The sequence below is a fragment of the Phodopus roborovskii genome, unplaced genomic scaffold (genome assembly GCF_943737965.1).
Source record: "Phodopus roborovskii unplaced genomic scaffold, PHOROB, whole genome shotgun sequence".
Taxonomy (NCBI): Eukaryota; Metazoa; Chordata; class Mammalia; order Rodentia; family Cricetidae; genus Phodopus; species Phodopus roborovskii.
In genome coordinates this window covers 15,109,592-15,134,533 of record NW_026126448.1, presented here as the reverse complement: position 1 = coordinate 15,134,533, position 24,942 = coordinate 15,109,592, and the positions used below count along the sequence as shown (strand labels likewise).

The 24,942-nt window shown below is 36.2% G+C and overlaps 1 protein-coding gene across 4 annotated transcripts in view; it reads left to right on the top strand.

The window, feature by feature from the left end:
- Window positions 1-24,942, top strand: part of LOC127225367 (zinc finger MYM-type protein 4) — a 101,898-nt gene that overhangs the window by 10,664 nt on the left and 66,292 nt on the right. For 3 of the 4 annotated variants that reach the window (XM_051188818.1, XM_051188820.1, XM_051188817.1), the window contains exon 2: window positions 6,453-6,498. In XM_051188818.1, coding sequence (XP_051044775.1) covers window positions 6,453-6,498 — 46 coding nt within the window. Of the gene's footprint in view, window positions 1-6,452; window positions 6,499-18,789; window positions 18,850-24,942 lie in introns of all 4 variants that reach the window. The other variant, XM_051188819.1, reaches the window with a different exon arrangement.

Here is a 24,942-nt window from a genome sequence, read left to right as displayed (position 1 = left end):
TGTAATGAGCACTGGGTGTTCTGAACTGACTATGTGGACCAGGCTGGCTTCATACTTACAGAGATCTGCCTGTGTTTGCTTCCCAGGTGCTGGGATTAAAGGTGTATGTTAAGTTTGTTTGCTTGTGTGTATTTTGTTTTTTTTCCCCGAATAGGGTAGAGTTTGTTTGTTTTTAAGTTTATGGTAAATAAGTCTTCTGTTCTTGAGTGTTATTTGAGTTGAGCTAATATATTTAAATTTATTTTCTTCTGTAATTGCTCAAGAATATATAGGGAACCCTTCTCAGGTAATAGACTTTGTAGCCACTGTTACTGTTTTAATAGTGAAGTGTAGTTCTGTGTGCTTGTTTCATTTGCCAAGTAATTGTAGGCAATTACAGGTGATAGTGAGGTCTTCGTTAATGCTATTCTGGTTGCTGTTTGAGTCCTGTATTATAGCCCAAGGATACAGCCCACTCAGTTTACAGTGCCATTGTGTCTGTCTCTTGTGATTATAGTCAGAGGACAAAAAGCATATAGTATTTGAATATGGAAAGTTTAATATCTAGAGTTAGAAAGCTGGGCAAGGTGATACGGACCTGTATTCCCAGCACTTGGGAGGTGGAGGCAAGACTTGAGTTCAGTCAGTCTGGACTGCATAAGACTTCAATCCTCCACCTCCAACAAAGTATAATTAGGAAACAGCAATGGACAAGTAACTTTAAGATATAAATAGAACTCTAAAACTTATAAAATGGTAGGTTTTATATAACAGGTAGCTACCGTTCTACCTAGAACTGAGGTAGAGGAGTAAAGCTGGAGTGCATTTTCACAATGCCTGACTTCCTAGCTTTAAATCTGAGATTCAGGTCTTGTTGGAGAGCTTGAGGTCCACTGGATGCTGGAGAGGTTTGAGTAAAGCTGGAGTGCATTTTCACAATGCCTGACTTCCTAGCTTTAAATCTGAGATTCAGGACTTGTTGGAGAGTGTGAGATCCACTGGATGCTGAAGAGGTTTGAGATTCTGTAGGCTTGTTGGCAAGCATGAAACCTCCCACCATTGTGCTACAGGAGTTACTAAAAAGCTACTTGACTGAATTTGACTAAGTCATCAGTTGGGGCATTGGCAGAATTTATTTGCAGCTTCCCCTCACATCAGGGACTGCCAAAATTGGTAAATAGTTGCTCTCTGGAGGATCTAACAATTTGTGAGGAAACTTCTTGAGTACATCTACATATGTCTTGACAGAAAGAGAAATGCTGACCTACTTGGGGGTTGGTCTCTGGGAAGGTCATTATTGGAGTAAGCAGGTAAGCACAGTATAATGGGAAGAGAACACCTTTCTTGCAAAGTTTTACCATTTGCTAGCTGGAAAAGGGCTAATTCTGTTACATAAAACAAGGCAGAGAAGAATAGTTTTTTTTAGGTTGTTCCTAAATTCACGTATCTTAGCAAGTGGTCTACCACAAAGCTATGTTCCCCCATACCAAAAATCTCATGTTTTAAAAAGTTTTTTTTTTTTTTTTTTTTTTTTTTTTAGGCAGTATATTACTATGTAGCCTTGGCTGGCCTGGAACTTATGTAGATCAGCCTGGCCTCCAATTCATAGAGATTTTTCTGTCTCTCACTCTTGAGTGCTGGAATGAATTATACGTTTTGTATATCAGTGGCAAGCAATCAAAAGGAAATGCTTTTTTTCAGTTATATATATTGCAATAGGAAACAAAAGCATGAATGATTCACAAGATAATAGTAAACTCTAGACACTAGAAAGCTATATAAAACACCAATTAGATAGAGAAAAACAAAAGACCTAAATAAATGGATAAGACTCTCATGTTCATTGATTACCATATTATTCATTCTCTGTGAATTGATTTATGGATAAAATATTATGTTACTTGTAAGATACACATTTAAGTTTCATCTCTGTCACGTAGAGAACCTGGACGTAGCTCTCCCCATTATAGTATTTAAAATGTATAAATCACCAGGTGGTGGTGGCACACACCTTTAATTTCCCAGCACCTGGGAGGCAGAGGCAGATGGATCTCTGTGAGTTCAAGGCTAGCCTGGTGTATAGAGTGAGTTCCAGGAGAGGCTCCAAAGCTACACAGAAAAACCCTGTCTCAAAACAGTAACAATAATAACAAATATTTGATTCATAATAAAAAATTTAAGAACATTCTTATCTGTCTTCAAATTTTTTATAGTACACTAATTGAAAATCTTTGAATTACAGAAAGTTTATCTTATGAAGATCTCTTAGAGAGTAATTATATATATTACTATAACAGTTGTAAAATAGAGGGTTGGAGAATAGAAGTGACCATAAAAACTATCCAGGCAATAGAGACATGTGTAACTATTATGCATACACACATACATACAAACACACACACACCACAACCACACATATATTTATTTAAATTTATTCATTTTATTTTTATGTATATAGTGTATAATTTTTGTGCCTGCATGCTTGTTTGTTCACCTGGTTCTGGTAGAAGCTAGAAGAGGGTGTCGGATACTCTGGAGTTATAGATGGTTGTGAGCCATCTTGTGGGTGGTAGAAATTAAAACTAGGTCCTTTGGAAGTGTTCTTAATCACTGAGCCAAGTCTCTAGCCCCTAAACAATGTACTTTGATCAATCCTATCCACCTCTAGCATTCCATTTCTACTTCTTCATCTCCATTCATGCCCTTTCAGAACCTCACTGAGTCTAATCAATAATGGGCTGGAGAGGTGGCTCAGAGGTTAAGAGCACTGGCTGTTCTTCAGAGGTCCTGAGTTCAATTCCTAGCAACCACATGGTGGCTGACAACCATCTATAATGAGATCTGGTGCCCTCTTCTGGCATGCAGGCATTCATGCAGACAGAACACTGTATACATAATAAATATAAATCTTAAAAAAAGTCTACTTCATTTCTATGGGGAAACTTGTCAGTTAGAGCTAGCTGTTTGTTTAAAAAAATGTCTGTTGGGATCCATACTAATTTTTATTGGCTTGATCTTGAACTCTATAGCTGTAGTAAGTTCATGAATGTTATGGTTATGCTAAATAATCTCAAAAATTTTAACACTGGGTTGGTAAGCTAGCTGAGTGTCTAAAGGTGCCTGCTACAAAGCCACAACCTAAGCCCAATTCCTAGAACACACATGGTGAAAAGAGAACCAGCTCTTGAAAGTTGTCCTCTTGATTCACTACCCTTCACATAAACAGAAACTTGTTTTGTTTTAGGAAAACTATAAAAAATTTGTTGGAAGAAGCTCATGAGATTGCTCTATGTGTAAAAAAAGTCTCTCCATATAAAAAGCCAGATGTAGATGGGTGGTGGCATATACCTTTAGTCCTAATACTCTGGAGGCAGGTAGATTTCTGAGTTCAAGATCAGCCTGGTCTACAGAGTGAGTTTCATAACAGCCATAACTGTTAAACAGAGAAAGCCTGTCTCGAAAAACAAAACAAAACAGACTGGATGTGGTTGTATGTATCTGTAATCCCAGCACTTCAGTGGTGGGATGGGTGGTAGTTACAGGAGAGTTGTTTAGAAGCTCATCAGGCAGTTAGCCTGGAATACACAGAGCAGCAGTAAGCGAGGGAGAAGGGGAGATTCCCAAGTCCTGAAAGTTGTCCTCTGACTGCCAAGCATAGTGGCACACATGTCCTTGTACACTAATAATATAAAACAGATGGGAAAGAATACCTGTGACCTTTACAATTTAAGATACTAAGAGGGGTTGGAAAGATGACTCAGCAGATAAGAGTGGGTACTACTCTTGTAAAGGACCCAAGTGAGTTTCCCAGTACACATGTAGGTGACTTACAGCCTTCTGTAACTCCAGCTCCAGGGGAGCTGATGCTCTTTCTGGCCTCCCTCGTCGTGTATGCATGTGGTATACGTCCACACACATTAATAATAATAAAATTCTTTTCCCCCCATGACTTGCTGTAGTTCTTAAGTTTATTTCTAATTTCCCTCTCTTTTTTGGATGGTTCTGAGTTTCACACCCAGGACCTTGCAATTGCTAGATAAGTCAGGAAAGCATTTTACCACTTTTCTACAATCTCAGCCCCCTCCCTCCAAACCTTTTATATGTATTTTTTGTGAATTGGAATTTTGTGGAGGTTTTGGTACCTGGGTTTGGATCTAGTGCTTCACACTAAGTAGGCAAATGTTCTAATACTGAGCTATATAACCCAGCTTTCTTTTTACTTGAAAATTTTTATTTTTGTATGTGTGTGTAAGTGCCTGTGTGCACATGTGCTCACATGTACACTCACATGTAGAAATCAGAAAGCATATTGCTCTATTTGCACGTATGCCTGTGTGACAGAAGAGGATATCAGACATAAGAGGGCAACGGATCTCATTAATAGATGGTTACGAGCCATCATGTGGTTTCTGGGAATTGAACTTGGGACCTTTGAAGAGCAGCCAGGCTCTTAACCTCTGAGCCATCTCTGCAGCCCCAACATTTTTTTTTTCATACAGTATATTCTGATCATGGTTTCACCTCCCTCATTTCCTCTCAGATTCTTCCCTACTTCTCCACCAATCTAGCTTCATGCCACCTTTCTCTCTTTATTTAGGGGAGAAAAAAAAAAGAGACAGGCATGTAAAACAAGCCAGAATTATAAAAACAAAACAAGGAAAAATCATGAGAAGTATATATACACAGAGAGACACATCCGTATATAACAAAACCCATAAAACACAAAATTGGAAAATTGGAAACTATAACTTACAAGCAAAAGACCAGTAAGGACAAAAAAAAAAAAAAAAAAAAAAAAAAAAAAATAAAATATATAAGACAGAAAATCTCAAAAATACCATTGCATTGTATTTTGTGTTGGCCATCAACTGCTGATCATAACTGTGTTTTGTATAGCTGGTGAAACTCAGAAGACTTTGTTTTTCCTTTGCAAGCGAAATCAGTTGGGAGATAGCTTATATCCATTCCCTCTCTCAATACTGGGATTCCATCTGGCTTGGATGTGTGCATGCCCTATGCATGCTGCCACAGACTCTGTGAGTACATGTCCATCAAGTTCTGTTGTGTCTATAAGACCCTGTTTCCTTGGTGTTCTCCATCTCCTCTGACTCCTAGTACCTTTCAGCTTTCTCTTTTGGGTAGTTCCTGGGCTCTTAGAAGATGTGTTTGACTTCCTATTTAGGGCTCAGTATTTTAAAGTCCTTCCCTCTGCACATTGTCTAGTTGAGGTTCTGTGTACTTGTTCCCATCTAATGCAGGAGGAAACTTCTCTGATAATGGATGAATGAGACACTGATGGATATAGTGGGATGTTTCTATATATTACATGTTACCATATGCATATTTGTTTACATATGTTATTGGTTGGATTTTATACAAGAGAGACTTTGGTTATATTCTTAAAGTCTCCAAAACCTTTTAAAATTTATTTTTATTAATTTATTTTTATGTGTATGGGTGTTTTATTTATTGTATTGGTTAGTATATTTATTAATTTATTTATTTATTTATTTATTTATTTATTTATTTATTTATTTATTTATTTGAGACAGGGTTTCTCTATATAGTCCTAGCTGTCCTGGAACTTGCTCTGTAGACTAGGCTGACCTCAAACTCTTAGAGATCCACCTGTCTCTGCCTCCCTGAGTGCTGAGACTAAAAATGTGTGCTTCCACTGCCTGGCTGACTAGTAGTTTTAGAACAAGGTAAATTGAGAATCATACTACCATTGTAATAATAAATACGTGGTAAATAATTGATGCTGCTTGCCAGCTTTAGTTAATTATTAATGGATATTTGGAGTTTAGTTAACATCTGTATTTGGTAAGTAAGAGTGCTATGTGGTTGATTAATGATGGGAAATAAAGTTGGATAGTAAAGGACATGTAGGAGCCAAGTATTTCCTTTTTTTTTAATATTTTCTTATAAATTTGAATATTCTAGTGTATTAAATAGATCGTGCTTTATGTACTTTGTTAAACTCCCAGAAAATACTTGTGAAAACCAGAAATGGTTGAATAATACTGTTATACAGCATTACTTTGGAATATACTATTAAACATTAAAAATGGCTCTATATTGAAATGTATATATGTGACCTCTGACATCAGTTTGTATAGCTTCTCAGATTCTGGCTGTGTTAGTGTTCTCTTCCAAAAATATTCTGTCATTAAGTCTCTCTGGAAAATGCTTGCTGGCTGTTGTGGCTCATGCTTGAAATCCCAGCACTTGGAAGGCTAAAGTAGAGTACCATGAATTCCAGGAGTGACCTCTGCTTTCCTTCCACTTGCTGTCTGTCCTGAGGTTTGGGATTACCTCAGACTTGGCTCTACTTCTGTCTTAGGCCCTACCTATTCAACAGTAGCCATCACTGTAACATGGCTGATTTTGGGGAGTAGAGAGGGATTCCAAAAAGTAAGATTGAAATATTTGAAAATAATATTATTTTTCTCTCTCTTTTTTCTTTTTTTCAGTTTGAACAGAAGAGTGATGCAGTTTTTGATGAAATTGTAGAGAACTGTAAGTACTATTTGAGAAAAAAATGACTATCTTCAATTAGGTTAAGTCTGGATTCGGCATGGAACCATTAGAGTGTTTAGTTAGTGTTGAATTGTGTGATGGCCCAGTTTGATTTATCCTCAATGTCATTAAGTTGAGGTATTTAGATTATTTTTTATTTTTTAGTAAGTATTCTTTCTGTTTTTATTGTGTTAAAACATAGCAATCCTTTGTGCTGATATGGATTGTATAACTTGCCTTTTTTAAACAGGTTTTTACTTTGCAGTCTTTTTAGAGCTGTGTGATAGATTATAAAAGTAATACATTCAATTACAGTACAAAATAAAGTAGAAAGTAAACATCTTTATTAGTATTTTCAAAAGATTTAACTAGCTTTAACAGTTTATATATCTTTCCAGACTTTTTCTATGAGTGTATACATATATATGGCATATGAGGTTTATGTTCAGGAACCACATGAATATTATTCTTGCTTTTTTTTTCATTCAATTCTATAGACATCTTTCTGTGTCAGTGGCTATACTATTGTATGTATCTTTTTAATTGCTACTGGGTATTTTATTATTGGCCGTAAAGTAACCAGCTTTTCTTTTATAAATATATGAACAATTTAAAAGTTTTTATTGTTATAAACAGTACTGAATATTTTTTTATATATCTACATATATAGTTTATTTAAGTATTTCTGTAGATAATACTAAGATTGGAACTGAATTTATAGGATTTTTGTATACTTGTTTATATATGGTAAAATTTGTCATCTTCCTTCTCTTTGTAGTTTGGTAACATTTTTGAATGATAATAATAACCAATTCTCCTACTCTACTTTAGTTGTTAAATGTCCTTGTTGAAAACAACAGAGTCTAGCTAGAAGAAACATTTTGTTTATTAATTTTGGTCCTGAGGATAAGTCTAGGGCTTCACGTAAGCAGGTCTTCTACCATTGAACAATATTACTCCTGCCTCAGCAGAGAAATTTTAGATGTATAACAAAATATTTTTATTTGATGAGGAAGTAAAGAACAATTTTCAGAGTCTTCAGCAAAAGACCGTGGGCCTCTTGTCTTTGTAGTGTTTCTGGAAGGCAGTTTTCTTTGATTGACTCTGAGTTAGGACCTCACTATGTAGTCTACTCTTGTCTGGAGCCCTGGTTGGCCTTAGGACTCACAGAGACTTGTCTGCTTTTGCCTCCTTAGTGCTAGAAATAATGACATTTACCACTACACATAGCTTGGTTGGCTTTAAAAAAAGAAAGACTTCTGTCTGTCTATCTATCTATCTATCTATCTATCTATCTATCTATCTATCTATCTAGGTTTTTTTCTCTGTGTAGCTTTGGAGCCTCTCCTTGCACTCACTCTGTAGACCAGGCTGGCCGCGAACTCACATACATTTGCCTGCCTCTGCCTCCCAAGTGCTGGGACTAAAGGTGTATGCCACCACCACCCAGTAAGATTCATTTTTAATTTTGTGTCTTTGTGTGTCTTTGTACGTGCATAAGTGCAGGTCTTCAAGGAGGCCAGAGCGTCAGATCTCCTGAAGCTGGAGTTTACAAGTTGTCTAACATAGGTGCTGGGAATTAAACTCAGGTTTTCTATAAGAGCAGTAAAACTGCTGAGCTGTCTTTCTAACCTCTTGATTGACTTAAATGTTTTTCATTTTATTTTATGTGTATAGATACTTGGCTTGCATGTATATCTTTACCACATGCATGTCTGACATACGTTGGATCCTCTGGAGTTATGGATGTTGTAAGCTGTCATGTGTATGCAGGATAACACAGGTTCTAACAACTAAACCTTCTCTCTATTCCCCAGAAGTTTATTCTTTATTACTTTTATATGTTGTGTTTAAAAATTTCTGTCTTGTTTGTATTTGACAGCATAACAAAATTACATATTGAAAAAATAATCTTAAGCCAAAACATTGAACTGTCCTTTCAGTTTGAATAATTCAATCAGCTAACAGAAATGACAGTATTGTAAATGAATTTGATACTATTGTCAGTTTCAGTAAAAAAAATAATATTCACAGATACTAGGGTAGTATGAATTGAATTCTAGAGTAGATACTTTTCTGTCATTTCTCCTTATTTTCTTATATGTATATTCATCTAAAATTGCATACTAATACAGAAAAATTATGATTGGACCACCCTAATTTTTTTGTTAATCTTTGAAATCATTAATTGGAGGTCAGGAAGACAGTCAAATATTAAAACAGCAGCTAGAACTCATCCCTCTATCATTATAGCTCATTTTCACTACTTGTTTTCTTGTTAGATTTTTTTTTTAAATCAAATAATTTTTAAATACCTGCTATAAATACACCTTTGCTCAGTTCTATGTATTATTAATGGAAGTAAGTTAAATGGTTTTCTTTTACATTTATTATTTTATTTTGTTTTGAGACAGCTTTATTATGTACCACTGATTGGCTTGGAACTTACTATGTAGATGAGGCTGGCTTCCAACTCCCAAGAGATCTTCTGGGGTGTTCTGTGTAGTGTGGGTTGGTTGAAGTAAGAAGGCGCTGTAGTATGAAATTTTAAGGTCTATGTGGCAGCAGGAAAATTCAACTTCTCTGATGGGCTGAACCCTGAACAGCCGTACTAAGGTGTATTTATTGATTGCTACCAAAAGTTTGTGTTTCCTCATACCAAAGTCCCTAATCTAATCTATTTTTCTCACTAAAGGAAAGTATCACGTATCACGTGACTTCGTGACTTTGGTCCATTATTGTGTATCGTTTGCAATACACAGTAATCTAAGAGCCTCAGGTGTGCCAGAGTGTTTTTTGACCAAAGCCATGAGAAGATTGCAGTGCCCCTTAGAAAACAATTACTGTTTTCCACAGATTCTTTACTCTTTACCACAGTGACTCTTCAAGGTCAGAGTACTTCTAGAAAATAGCTGTTCATTCTAATGTCTACCTCAGATACAGAGGTTCTGTTATATTCCTACAAGATCTATCTGCCTCTGCATCCCAAATACTGGGATTAAAGACATGTACTACCATGCCCAGTTTCCATTAAAGATTTGTATTTAGTAAAAGTTTGTGAGATACCAGCTCATCATTGAATAACAGTTAATATCATTGATATAGTTCCTTGAGAACAAACTTGAGTTTTCAAAAAAAAAAAAAAAAAAAAAAAAAAAAAAATTGAGAGCATTGCTAATTTGTTCATGAAATAGTCATTTAGATTAAGAACACATGTTTTGATTACTTATACTAGTTTATAAAAAGCTATATGTATATGTTCCCATTTACGACAGAGCTAGCCAATGAGTAATGCCAATAGCATTATATCTAATACAGCGTCTCAGTGTGTTATTTGGGGTTGGCGCGGCTGTGGGACCTGGCTGGCAGGAAAACCTGCTTGTAACATTTTCCTTTAATTTTTTTTTTTTTTTTTTTTCTGGAGACAGGGTTTCTCTATAGCTTTGAAGGCTGTCCTGGAACTGGCTTTGTAGACCATACTGGCCTTGACTCAGAGCTCTGCCTGCCTCTGCCTCTCGAGTACTGGAATTAAAGGCATGTGCTACCACCACCCAACTCCTTTTTAAATGTTTAAGAACAGTTTTATCAGGAAAATGAAGATGGCACACAACCTTGGATAGTTAAATTATAGAAGGGCCAGAAATAACTGATATCTTTGAAGATTTGGATTCCACTTACATGCACCTCATTCTTTTAAAAATTCTGTTTTATTAGTAGGAAAACAGCAGGTTCGACTTTTGTTATACAGTTCTCTCATTTACTTTTAATTGTAATTTAAGTTTATTATTGTATGTTCAGAGTGGGGCCCAGGTGTGTCACTGTACACATAGGAAGATTAGAGGACAACTTTGGATTGGATTCTTTCTGTCCACCATATGTGGATTCCAGGGATTAACTGTAGTGTATAGACTTGCTCAGCAAATGTCTTTCCCCAATCTACTTAGCTGCTTCTCTTGTCATTTTGAAATGAGATGTCACTCTGTAGCTCAGGGTGGCTCAAACTGTATAGCCCAGGCTTTCGTAAGCTTGCCTCCTATCTTTCTCCAGTAGTTGCTGCTTTGTAGTTGTCTTTTTTTTTTTTTTTTTTTTTTTTTTTTTTTTTCTTTGATTTTAGAGATTTGGTTTCTCTGTATAGCTCTGGATGTCCTAGAACTTGATCTATAGATCAGGCTGGCTTTGAAGTCATAGAGATCTGCCTGCTTCTGCCTCCTGAGTGCTGGGACTAAAGGTGTATGCCACCATTGCCTGACAAGAAAATGTTTTTTTAATTGCATCTGTTCTTAAAATTGAGCTGTACTGATAGAACCATTGTATTAGAATTCAATTTACTATTGATACTATGTTAACTACAGAAACTGATAATGGTTAATACTTATGTGTCACTATTTTTGGGGAAGCATGAATAAAGATTTTGGCACCCCAGATAGGGATCTGATGGTAGACATCAATACCACCAAAGTCTTAATTTAGAGAACCAATGATTTTTTTTTTTTTAAATTATTAGTTACTGGAGCAGGAATGACTTAGGAATATTGTCTTACCAAAATCCTACTCCAGAGTGGGTGACATTCACAAGCTAGCAGCCTGGAGTTCACTGCACTGCTTGTAGGCAGGCCTCCTCTCCATAGATTGGAGATTGTCCTTTCCAAGGAAGCTCTGCTGGTTTCTGCTTCTTTTAGATAACTTGGCTGATGTGCCTCTTTTAGATAGCTCAACTTTGTCTAAGAGTGTCCTCAGACTGAGAGGAGCTGTGCTTACGTAAGCTCAGTGAGAGGTAGAGAGGTAGGGAGGGGTCTAGTATATCTGGTGTGTTTCAGGGACTTGGAGCTCTTGAGTTGTTTACTTCCTGAGTACAGAGGCTCGTTTAGAACACATGGAGTCTTAAAGAGCTTCCCTTACCAAGATGGCTTATTGGTAAAGAGTATTTAGTCTTCAGAGGACTTTGGTTCAGTTTCCAGCCACCCATATTAGGCAGATCATAGCTACCTTCAAAACCACATCCAGGGATCCAGTGCCATTAGTCTCCATGGGTACCTTAACTCATGTGTACAATTCCTCCACCCCTGCATATAATTAATAATAGTAATACCCTAAAAAGCTGTCTTTGGGACTAAATATTTTATTTTAGGAAATTGTTATGTAACAATATTTCTTTAGATCCTTCATAGTAATTTAATTATTTCTATTAAGTTGTTATTCAACTCATATTCCATTTCTATAAAAGTCTAATTTTTTATTTTATTATTATTTTTGATTTTTTGAGATAGGGACTCTATATTGCCCTGGCTGTCACTATATAGACCAGGCTGGCCTCAAACTCAGGAATCCACCTTTCTCTGTTGCCTGAATGCTGGGATTAGTGGCATGTGCCACCACCTGAATACTTTTTCTTATTTTTATTTATGTGTATGGGGATATTTGTATTGTGAGCATAGGTTTCCTGAGAGGTCAGAGACTTGGATACCCGGAGCTTTAGTTAACAGATAGTTATGAGCCACCTGATGTAGGTTCTGGGAACTGAACTCTGGCCCTCCGAAAGAGTAGCAAGTACACTTAACCACTGAGCCATTGTTCCTTTTTTTTTTTTTTTTTTTTTTTTTTTTTTTTTTTTTTTGTAAATTGAATATAGTACAGTTCAGAAATAGGTAGTGAATGCTAGGTCCATATTTGGGACACTAAATCATAAGTATTATGAGTTATATAGGCCCAGGCAAGTTTTATTAAATCATAAACAATGTATTACCACACACAAGTCTCAGCATTTAGTTTATTAAACAGACTGTATTACAGTTCAAGTGGATTTGAGCGCTACCTGTAGAATATTTCATCCAATAGAAGCAGAATACACATTCTTCTCTGCAGCATATGGGACTTTCTCTAAAATATGGTATATTCTCAGACACAAAACAAGTACTAGCTAGCTCATACTAAAAAATCTAAACTGCTATCTTTTCAGATCAAGTTCACTGGTGAAGCAAGATGCCACTACAAAATGTATTTAGGAATTTATCCATTTCCTCAATTAGATTTTTTAGTTTTGGGGATGGTAATCTACAAAGTACTCTCTAATGATTCTCTTTTTCATTAAAATCTGTAGTGATTTCCCCTTTTTACATCTCTAATCTTAATTTGTTTACTTCTCTTTTTGTTAGCTTGTCTGAGGATTTCTTAATCTTCTTTTTTTTTCTTTATTTTCTTTTTTGGACACAGGGTTTCACTGTGTAGCCCTGGCTGTCCTGGAACTCTCTCTGTAGACCAGGCTGGCCATGAACTCACAGAGATCTACCTGCTTCTGTCTCCTGAGTGTTGGGACTAAAGCTGTGCACACTCGAACTTAGCTTGGGATTTCTCAATCATTATTTTTTCTTTTTCCCTCAGAGAATTGACTGACTCTGTGTATTGTTCTTTTAGTTTCTATTTCATTACTTTCTGCTCTTTATTATTTTTTTAATGTTTACTACTTTGGGGTTTGACTTGCTGTATGTGTTCTAGAAGTTTTTCTGCTTTTTAAATTTCTTTTAAAAGATTCTCATTTTGACAGTGGTGGCACATGCCTTTAGTCCCAGCACTTAGGAGGTAGAGGCAGACGGAGTTTGAGATCAGCCTGATCTATAAGAGCTAGTTCCACGACAGCCTCCAAAGCTACAGAGAAACCCTGTCTCAAAAAAGCAAAACAAAACAAACAAACAAACAAAAAAAGAGTCTCATTATGTAGTCCTGGCAGGCCTAAAACATGCTATGTAGATCAGGCAGACCTTAAACTACTTACCCCTATATGCTGGGATTAAATGCATGTACCAATATGTCTGACCTCTAAATTTTTTTTTTTAATTTTACGTGCAATGATGTTTTGTCTGTATATATGCCTATGTAAAGGTGTTGAATCCTTTAGGGTTGGAGTTATAGACAGTTTCATGATACCATGGGACAATTGTCTAACTGGGTGCCTATTTAACATATCATAGATGACCTGGCCTCCTTGTTCTCCCAGTATCCCTTAATCTACTTGTTACAGAGTTCTCCTGGCTGGCATACCCTATCCCCAGGGGCTGGGGCTACTCTTTTTCTGGCTTCCCTTCCCTATATAACCCAGCCATTTTGGTTTTCTAACTCCTTTGTCTACCCTTTGCTCTCCTGGCTCTCCCTTGTCCCCTCTCTTTACATGTCCTGGCTCAGGGTTATGTCCACTCTGGATTTTCCCAGATGTTCCTGCCTCTGGTTATGCTCTCCTTTTTATCTACAATAAGCTTTCTTGCCAGGCATGGCCCCCTGCCTTTAATCCCAGCACTTGGGAGGCTGAGGCAGGTGGGATCTCTGTGAGTTCGAGGGCAGCCTGGTCTATAGAGTGAGTTTCAGGACAGGCTCCAAAGCTACACTTGTCTCAAAAAAAAAAAAAAAAAAAAAAAAAAATTTTTTTTTTTTTTTTCAAGTATTAAGAGTTGGAGTCCTTAGGATCTTTTTTTTTTTTTTTTTGGAGACAGGATTTCAGTGTTTAACAGTGCTGGCTGTCCTGGAACTCACTTTGTAGACCAGGCTGGCTTCAAACTCATAAAGATCCATCTGCCTCCCCCAGTGCTGGAATTAAAATGTTTTTAGCATTTTTTAAGCACAGAATCATTCATGTCACATGAAAATAGAAATTAATTTGATTTCTAATTTTCCTGTTTGTGTTCCTTTTATTTATTCTATCTTAGGATCAAGCTAAGACTGAGCAGTGTACTGACTGAGAGTGGCATCTTTGTATCATTCCAGACTTGGAGGAAGTCACCTCAGTTTTTCCCAATTTAATATAATGTTCCACATAGATTTGTTGTATATGGTCTTTATTACTTGTTACTTCAGAACTTTAGCAATGAAGGGATGTTGAAGTTCTTATGGAAGGTTTTCAGAATCACCTCAGACCATGTTGTTTCTGTCCTTTTTATCTATGCTGAATTACACTTGTTGATATATGAATACTAAACTTTGCATCTGTCAACAGGAAGTACGATTTCAGCAACAGATGAAGGAAAAAAGAAAAGGAAAAAAAAAAAAAAAAACATAGGACATGACTGCTTCTAGGTATGGAGGAGGAGAAAGTATAGTTTTTTTTCATTATTATTATTATTTTGTGTATGAGTGTGTTTTTTTGAGACAGGATTTCTCTGTGTAACAGCCCTGGCTGTCATAGAACACACTTTGTAGACCAGGCTGGCATCGAACTCACAGAGATCCACCTGCCTCTGCCTGTGTGGCACCACCACCCAGTTTGAAAAATATTTTTACCAGTGTTATGGGACAAAATCTATCAACAAAAATCAGTACTTTTTATGTACCAATCAATGTTAAACTTGCCAAGAGAAATGAAACTAACCTTATCCATGATAGCTTCAAAACAAGCCAATTCCAAGAATAAACGTAAGCAAGGAAAGAAAGACCTCTGTAGTAAAAACTACTATACAGAGAATCCCTGTCTCGAAAAAACAAAACAAGCCAAAAACAAAACAAAACAAAATACCCACCAAAAAAATCTGTAAACACTGAAGAAAAAAGCCAGGGAAGACACTAGGTTTGGAAAGTACTCATAATTATGAGTTGGCAAAAGAAGTAATATTACAAAAATGGTTGTATTATCAAAAGTACTCTCCATCAAAAAAACCTCAGTGTTGATTCTTTTCAGAATTAGAAAAACAATATTGGAGCACAAAATATGACAAATAGCTATGAGTATCCTATGCAGAAAGAACAGTAATGGGGAGTTATTGGAGTACATAGTTCCAAATTATATTGCCTAGTAAGAAAATCATAATGCTATTGCCACAAAATAAACACATAGACCAATGGGATAGACCTGAGGACCCTGAAATAAATCTGTATTTTTCCTGAAAATACAATGAAAAATGTTCATCAGGAAAAAACAATAGCTCGTGTGTTTGGGGCTGGGAAAACTGGATTTCTACATGCAGAAGAATGAAACAAGATCCATGTCTGCCCCATTATACTACATTAAGATTTGATTAAGGGTAGAGCTTTTCTGTGAGGATAAACCTGTGTGTACACTTCACTAAAATGGAGACATTTCAAATATGTAAATCACCCCAAGAATTTCATGATTTCGGGGAGGTTTTCAGTTGTGTATTATATTCATGTACCAGATACTGGTGTTGCTCATCTTTATAATCTTGAATAAAATCTGTATTTAATCTGTTTGCTAAGTGTACCAGCATAATTAAATTGCCCTATTTGAAAGCCAAAGACTACACTGCTAAGGTCTGATAAATAAACATCCGAGTTAAAACGGAAAAAAAAAAAAAAAGATTGAAGGACTTAATGTTAGAAATTGCCAAAGAAAAACATAGGAAAACCACTTAGAGTAAGAGATAGGTAGGTATTTTCTGAAAAACAATCCAGTTGCATAGGAAATAGTACCAAAAATTGACAGGGAGTGCAGTGAAATTGAAAAGCTTTTATACCACAGAGTCAGTGAGAGCTTACAGAAGGTGAGGTGAATGGCTCTTTGCTAACGTACTTAAGACAGAAGTTTAGTATGTAGGAAATATAGAAAACTGCAAAAATCAAGCACCCATAAACAACAACAACAACAACAACAACAAAAAACTCAAATCATCCAATCAATAAATTGGCTGATGAATGGAAGAGATACATCTCAGAAAAATGTATTCTGGAAGTGGGATTCTTAGTTTATATTGCAACTTTAGTTTCATTTTTTAAAAACTGCATTATTTTTTCTAAATTATGATATTACATTTTTGATCTATACATCTTTAACTCCCCATGTTATTTTCTGTGGTAGGGTTGGTATACTTTTTAAAGTGGAAGGTAATAACTGTTTTAGACTTTAGATGCATGTCTCTGTTGCAGCAATATACCTGTGCAATGATTCAGCTGAAATATCATAGGCAATATGTAAGTGAGTTAGTGTGTTTGCTTGCAGTAAAAGTTTATGGATGCTTTCAGTTTCTGTGTGTGTGTGTGTGTGTGTGTGTGTGTGTGTGTGTGTGTGTGTGTGTGTGTGTGTGAGAAAACATTCTTTCTTTGATTCCCCCCAACCATTTGAAATGTGAAAACAATCATTAGCTCATGTGAATATGAGCATAACAGGTGGTTCTTGGGGTTGGTACCAGGCATAGTTTACTTCCTTTTGTAGGTGATTGCTTATAGCTAAGGAATGCAAATTCTCAAGTTTTGTGGGACTACTAAATTCAATTCCTGTGGGGCAGTGGTGCTTCACCTTTAATTCTAGCAATGACAGAGGCAGGTGGATCTCTGTGAGTTTGAGGCTTTTCACCAACTCTCAAACTGCCTTTTCTCAGTGTGGCTGGAGAACAATCCTCTCTGAGACCCTACTACTGTTTATATACTTCACTAATGTTGGGATTAAAGGTATGAGTTATAATTCTCTTTTAGACTGACTCACTCTTGTGTAGGTCTGGGTGGCCCCAGGATTAAAGGTGTGAACCACTGCCCCCCAAGCTTCTGGCTGCTGGAATTAAAGATGTGTGCTTGGCTTCTAAGGCTTGTGCCTGATTTTGCTTTCCTGAATTCCCAGGCAAGCTTTAGTAAATCATAAATAATATATCACTACAGTCCCCCACCCCTATATCCTTTCCTTCTAGTGCTGGCAAAGATCAGTTTGGGGTCTAGTATATATGAAGCAGGTACTTTACTCTGGAACTCTTTATTTTTCATTTATTTATGTATTTGTTTTTGTATTTTGAGGCAAGGTGTGATGTGGTCCAGGGTCAGGATGACTATCCTTTATAGTGAGGCTGACTTTGATTTCCTGCTCTTTCTACCTGAAATTTCCAAGTGCTAAGATTATAGGCCTGGGCCACCATGTCAGGCAGGAAATTTCTATTATTGTACATGTTATTGTAATTTTTTATGTGCATTGGTATTTTGCCTGCATACACATCTGTATGATGGTGTCAGATCCCTTCAATGTAGAGTTAAAGGCATTTGTAGGCTGCAATGTGGATTCTGGTAGTTGAACCCAAGTTCTTTGGAATAACAGCCATTGCTTTTAACCACTGAGCCTTCTCTCTAGCCCCTATTTTTACATTTTACTTAGATTTATTATATGAGACATATACTTACCTGCTGAGGCAAGGTATTGTTTATTACTTTAAAAAAGTTTTTGTTTTTGTATGTTTGTGTGTGGTGTCTGTGCACAGGTATGGAGGGGTTGCCTATATATCTATGTATGAGTTTGCAAAGATGAGAGCATTTTTTTCTGTAGGTCTCCACCTTATTTTTGAGACAGGGTCTGTCACTGAACCTGAAACTCTACACTTTAGCTAGACTGGTTGTCCAGCAAACTCTGGGGATCCTCCTGTCTCCCTATTTCCATGATGAAGTTACTTGCTTTTTGCCTTCTACCATTGTGTTAGGGATTTGAACTCAGGCTTGCTTACGGCTTACATAATAAGCATTTTAATTCATTGAGACATTTCTCCTGACCTTATGGTTTTGAGACAGAGTCCCTGTTATCTAGACTGATTCAAAAACTCCCAAGTAATCTTCCTACCTTAGTAACTCGAGTAAACTGGGGCTTCACACTTTCTGAAGTATGTCCTTTCTTCCTTCCTTCCTTCCTTCCTTCCTTCCTTCCTTCCTTCCTTCCTTCCTTCCTCTCCTTTTAAGCTGTTTATTAATATATTACATTTTAACATGATTTTGTACAGTTTACATAAATTTATCAAGGTGGGGATATAGATCTGAATGGTAAAGTGGTTGCCTAGCCCATATGAAACACTGAATTAGGGATCCAGCAATGAAAGAAAACAAAAATTGTAATTCTCCTTGATACATTCATGTACTTACTTTTCAGAAGTATCTTGTTCTGGGGTTACAGGTGTGTGCCAGTGCCCTTTTTTGTTTGTTGCTGGGATCAAATTCAGGCTTCATGCTTGCTATGTGAGATCTCTACCAACTGAGCTATATTCATAGCCAGTAAATCAATGTTTTTGTTACATATTTGTATTACTAGCAGATCACATGTTACACTAATCCTGTTGTAAATGCCTTTTTCATCATTCATTAAAGTATTAGGAATACTTTCAAGTAAGAAGTATTTTATTATACCCTTTCTTAAGTCATTGTTTCTAAATTTTGTTAGTTTTGGAAATGGATTATTTGTATTTATAGGTTCTTATAAGAATGATCTAAATAACTCAGTTAAGATTTTAAAATAAATGTCTCTATAGTAATGCACTTTAGAATCATCTAAAATTTTTTTCTCCCAATAACTGGTCAAATCACATAATTTGTTTTTATTTTGTTTATTTGCAGTGCCTGGAAGTTAAATTCTCTTTGCTAAAACTTTTAGGACTTCATTAAATAACATTCAAGGTAATAGTCACCTTTGACTGATTCCTGATTCCACTTGAACTAGTTATTAACATTTTATCATTTGGTGATAATTGCTGTTGATTTTTATCAAATAGGCTCTGGGTGCACAATCTCAGTTCTTTTGGAAGGCAGAGGCAGGCAGACCTCTATGAGTTTGACTCACAGTGATGTACCTGCCTCTGCTCCCAAGTGCTGGCTCCCAAGTGTGCCACCACCACCTGGCCAATAATTACTTTTTGAGTAGAGTTTCCTGATAAAACTGAGGGAATCTCTGTCCCTGCCCTCCTGTCTTTTCATTCCTTTTCCTTCTGTTTCACAGGTCTTATGTTGGCCTTCAGCTTATGCTTATGGTTCTACTTACCAAGTACTAGGACTGCAGGTCAATGCCATCTGGAGATTCCTTTCTTTAAAATTTTTAAAAATTACATTTTGTGTGTGTGTGTGTGTGTGCGCGCCCATGTGCTTGTGTGAACGTGCTAATGTGTATGTGTCCTATAGTGCTTGTGTGGAGGTCAGAGGATAATTTACATTAGTTTGTTATCTCTTTCTACCATGTGATCTGCATGTATGGAATTCCGATTATCAGGCTTAACAGCAATTGCTTTCACCTGCAGAGCCATCTTGTCAGCCATGAAGATTGATGTAAATATTTAAATTGTTAATTTTTGTTTTTTAACTGATGTGACATTAGTCATGTTTTGCATTTCATATTATTTGTTTTATTAGTTGGTAATCTCCAAGGAATTTATCCATTTTATTTAGGTGGTCTCTTTTTCTTTTGAACTGTAGTTGTTTCAGTGGCAGATGGACAGTGGCATTTCATTCTAGTTTTGGTTTTTAACTTCCTGATAATTAATGACATTGAACTTCTTTTGTGATCCTTTCTCATACTTGTTGAAAGAATTCATGAAAGTCCGACACTGTTTTTGTTTTTTTGAGACAGGACCCTGGGTGTCCTGTAACTTGCTCTATATATAGATCATGCTGGCATCAAATTTGCAGAGATCCATCTGCCTCTGCCTCCTGAGCTCTGGGATTAGTGTGTGTCATCACTGACTGATTTAACCATAACTTCTAAAGTTAAAATTATAATTAATATCACTTTATTTGTGAAAGTTACTTCATTTTGAAGATAGTAGCAAAATAATGGAAAAGCTAGTGGACATCATGATAGTCAGCAGGGTGGTAGTCTGAGTTGAATCAGGCTGTTTGGATTGACTGGGAATTAGAGTCCCCTGCTGAAGGTAGTTGACCTTAAGGGTGGGTTAAGGGAGGTTCCTTCAGACAGAACCTTTATGCTTCTCTTTACCAAGTAACTATAGTCCTTCTATAGGACATTTTATTTATTTATTAATTTTTTTTAACCACTGCAATTTTGGGGGGCTGCTTTGGACCTAAGAGTGTGATGAGAGCATAGATATCCATGTTCCACTTTGTGTATGTGGAGGTCAGAGGATAAATTTTGGGAATATTTTCACCTCTTTTGTGGATTCCTATGATCAGAGTCAGGTTGTCAAGCTTGAATGGCAAGTGCTTTACCAATTAAACAATTTTGTTGGTTCTGCATTCTATTTTTTTCCCACTTTGCCAACAGGATTTGGGAATTTAAAAAGCCACATTATATTTTTTCTTTTTCATTTTTTAGCAAAAGGGTTCGGCTGGGTGGTGGTAGCAAACACTTTGAATCACTGCTCTTGAGAGGTAGAGGCAGATGGCTCTCTTGAGTTTGAGGCCCACCTTGCCAACAGAGTTATCAAGTTACAGGACAGCTAAGGCTAACCAGAGAAGCTCCATCTTGACAAACCAAACAACAAAAAACAAACAACCCCCCCCCAAAAAAAACAAACAAACAAAACAAAAAAAACAAAAAAAAAAAAAAAAAAAAAAAAGGGATCACTGCTTATCCTGTCTGGCCTAGAACTCATAGAAATCTACCTCCTAAGGGCTGAGATTAAAGATGTGAGCCATCATATCTGAACACCTCATTTTTTAAAGTAGCTATGTAATAGTCCATTGATGTGAATACTGTAATTAACTTGCTTCACTGGTGAAAAGAGATGTTGTATCCAGTATCTTATCTTCCTGTCTGTCTGTCTGTCTACAAAAACTTATGTAGCTCAGTCTGGCCTCAGACTAACTTCTTTTTTGTTTACATTCATTCCTGTCATGGGTATTTAAATGTAAGGGTTGGGAAATATTCTTTGCTAAGGATTAAACAGTACATACTTTAGGGTTTCCAAATTCCACATATGGTCTGTGCTGAAATCTCTTCTATCTAGATTTCATGGCCTTGGATCAGACTTTGCTAACTGTCCTGTAGCATTTTTGTCTTACTGCCATTCTGTAGCTCATTGTATCATTAATTGGCATTTCTCTTGTTGACTGTTGATCTCTCCTATCTATGGAATGTTTGTTAAAATCCTTGGTTTTATATTTATATTTGGTTGTTTCTTTATTGTCCTATTTGACACAGTGCAGTGAAGTCATTTTAACTAGTTTATCCTTTGTCTTTTGATTTGTTTTCTTTATTAGTGTTTGTAGTTACATTTTTGTTTTATATTTTTATTCAGTAAATTTTTTTAATACTTTTTGTCATTAAAATATTGGCTATTACCTTCTGAATTAAGAATTGTAACATGGCTTCTTTTTATTTCCTTTTAATTGAACTTAGATGTATTTGGAAGTTATTTTGGTTTCAGTTGCATGTCAGGTTTTTCTGAATGACTACTTCTTTCTATCCTATCCCTTGACTGTTAATGTAAATAGATAACAAAAGTTGGCTTGCAATATTACTGGTTAGTATTGATTTTTAAAAAATTATTATATCTTTATTTATTTTTTCTTTTTTGGGAGACAGAGTTTCTCTGTGTAGCTCTGACTGCCCTGGAACTCACTCTGTAGACCAGTCTGGCCTCAAACTCAACAGAGATCGCCTGCCTCCGCCTCCTTAGTGCTGGGATTAAAAGGCGTGCGCCACCAATGCCTGGCAAATTGGTGACTGTATAATGTACATTCACTCATGAAACAGTTTCAGATACACAGTACATGGCTTCTAATAATGATTAATTGCTGAATAGAGAAGATGGCTTTAGAATGCTTATAGTCTGGTAGACTGTTGGGTTGTGTGTCTTGCTAATTTCTTATGATGAAGTTTTAAGTAATTGGAAAAGAGGGCTATGGAAATATGTGCAGTGTTGCTCATCCTGTGCAGTCTTTTCAATTCCTGCCTGTTTTTACTGTATGTGTGAGAAAGTAAGCATGTTGATGCCTCATCTGCTACTTCTTTAGTGTGTATTTTCTCTTAAGGTTTTAGCGTCTGTATCAGATGTGATGGCATCTTGGGAGAGTTGGGATTCAGCACTTCGGAGGCAGAGATAGTCAGATATCTTAAGTTAGGCCACCCTGGTCTACAGTGAGTTCCAGGGCAGTCAGGGCTACACACAGAAATCCTGTCTCAAAAAAGAAAATGGGGGGGAGGGGAAGCAAAGAATTTAGCATGTGTTTACCATTTATTGTGTAATTTCATTTTAAATTTATTTATTTTAAATGATTTACTTTTATTTTTGTGTACATTGGTGTTTTGCCTGCATGTATGTCTGTTTAATGGTGTTCAATCCCCTGTAACTGGAGTAACAGACAGTTGTTACTTGCCATATGGGTGCTGGGAATTGAACTCAGGTCCTCCTGAAGAGCCCCTGGTTCGCCTTACTACTGAGCTATTTCTGTAGCCCCTATTTGTGGTGAAACAGAGTCTCTCTTTATGTAGTCCTGGCTGACTTGGAACTCTCTTTGATACCAGGCTGGTTTCAAACTCAGATCTGTCTGTCTCTGCTTATTGAGTGCTGGTATTACACCTGGCTGTAAAGATTTAGTTTTTAAATTTTATGTATATGGGTGTTTTCATGTATGTAAGTGTGAGTGCCTGGAATCTTCAGAGGCCAAAATAGGGTATCATATTCTGGAATTACAGATGGTTGTGAGTCAATATATGTGTGCTGGGAACTGAACCCAAGTCCTCTGCATGAACATTAAGTTCTTTCTGAGAGCATTGGATGTTCTTAACCTCTGAGCAGTCTCTGTAGCCCTTTGTGAACTATTTTGGAAAGCATACAAGGAGGATTTTCCTCATTTTATTTATTTCATTCTAATTATCAAGCATTCTACTGATGAAAAAATATAAAGGGTTTTTCCCTCCTTTCTGGTTTTGATTTCATTATGAACTCTAATCTTGATTTTTTTTTCAATTGTAGTTTCTCCCCTCCCCCCATTTTGTAGCTTTGTAAGTAACAGCAGCCATCATTGGACAGGGGATTGTGGGAGGTTTTCAAGAGATATGGAATAGCTTACATTTTAGAAAAATGCCTTTGTGGAAGGTACTATGAGGGAAAGTTTTATTTGGACTCTGCATAGTTAAGTCTTGGTCATAAAAAACAAATGAAAGATTTTATCAGATTATAGATCTAGGTTAAAAGCCAATCACAGAAAGCTTTTTGAACAAGTATGCTATTAATATCTTTCGTTTTTATTCAATTAAATGTAATTTAGGCCTAGGGTTTGTAAGAGTATAGTTAACTTTGTAGGTAGTTATGCAGATTAGTGCACTAAAAAGGTACAGGAAGAGATCTGGATAGTCATAATTAGATACTGAGTAGAAGAGAGATTTTAGAGGCATGAAGTCATACAGTTGATAGAGATTATTCAAGGGAAAGGAGAATTAAAGTAATTTTCTCACTTGAATAATTGTTAGTTGGTGAATCATTTAATCAAGTGAGGGAAAATAACTACATTCTTGAAGTGAGTAAATGAGTTTGAACTTAGAAATACTAAGTTGGAGTTCCTTAGGGGAGGAGAGCCAGTTGAATGTAGGTACCTAAATCTACCTTGGTTGGCATTTACTATTTATTTTATGTGTGTGATTTTTTTTTTTTCTTTCCTTGAATGTATATTTGAGCATCTAGAAGAGGGTTCCTTTGGAACTAGAGTTATAGAGGGTTGTTAGCCACCCTGTGGGTTCTGGGAATCAAACCCATGTCTTCTGGTAGATCTTAACCACTGAGCCATCTCCCTAGCCTCACTAAATTTATTTTGGAAGAAAAAGTAAGTTGAAATTTGGATATAGCTCTGTGGGAAAGTGCTTGCCTACCATGTTCAAGACTTTGGCTTTCATTCTGAGGTACCATGGTTCTAAAAAAGAAAGAAAAGTTAATAGCATAAGTCAAAGTATATGCAAGTGAATAAAACAATTTAGTCTGAGTATATGAAACAAGAAACTTGGAATCTTGGAGAACAAATATTGAAGCCACGAACAGATAGAGTATAAAGCATATCAATGTGTGGGAAGAAGTACAATATCAAAGAGATAAATTTTATCTATCAGGGATATACAGTCAGTTGGATATGGCTCTGATGTCAGTGAGGGTAATTATGTTGGGAAGTTGGGAGACCAATGAACTAATGCTTGGTTGTCAAAGTAGAACAAACTAGGTAAAACTTTTTTAAGAAATAGGTCTGTGAAGGAAAGGTGGATCTTTGTTTTGTAATAGGACAGGCTTGAACATATAGTTAATCAAGTTTAGCAGGATAGCTAAATTTATTTTTATGTTTTCATACTTAGCACAGTAAACCTTAACTTTATTGAATCTGTGTTAGTACAGAGAAAATGGGATTCTGGGACTAAGAACTGGGTTATATTATAGTGAGTATTTTGGTCTCAACTTCTCAGAACATAGTATGAAAATTATAATTACCATTTTCGTATTCCTTTCTGCGTCTATTAAGTTGTGAGTAGCTTTTTGTACACAGTTGTCACTAAGCCTCACCAAAAATTAATTTTCAAGGTGAGTATTAGATTGCTTTATATACAGATCTGTATATAATTTCTGTAATTTCAGCACAAAAAAGGTCTTATTCTGAAGTTGGTGCTCTTTTCTCTATACTATTTTGTCTTCTTTCTAACCTGAAGTAGTCTTTCAAGTTTAGACTTCCTGTTTCCTTAAGTATCAGGGTTAATTTCATCAGAAATATTAAATGAATACTATTGTAGTATTACCTATATTTTGTTTGACAAAGAAGAAAATATTGGGTTAAATGGCA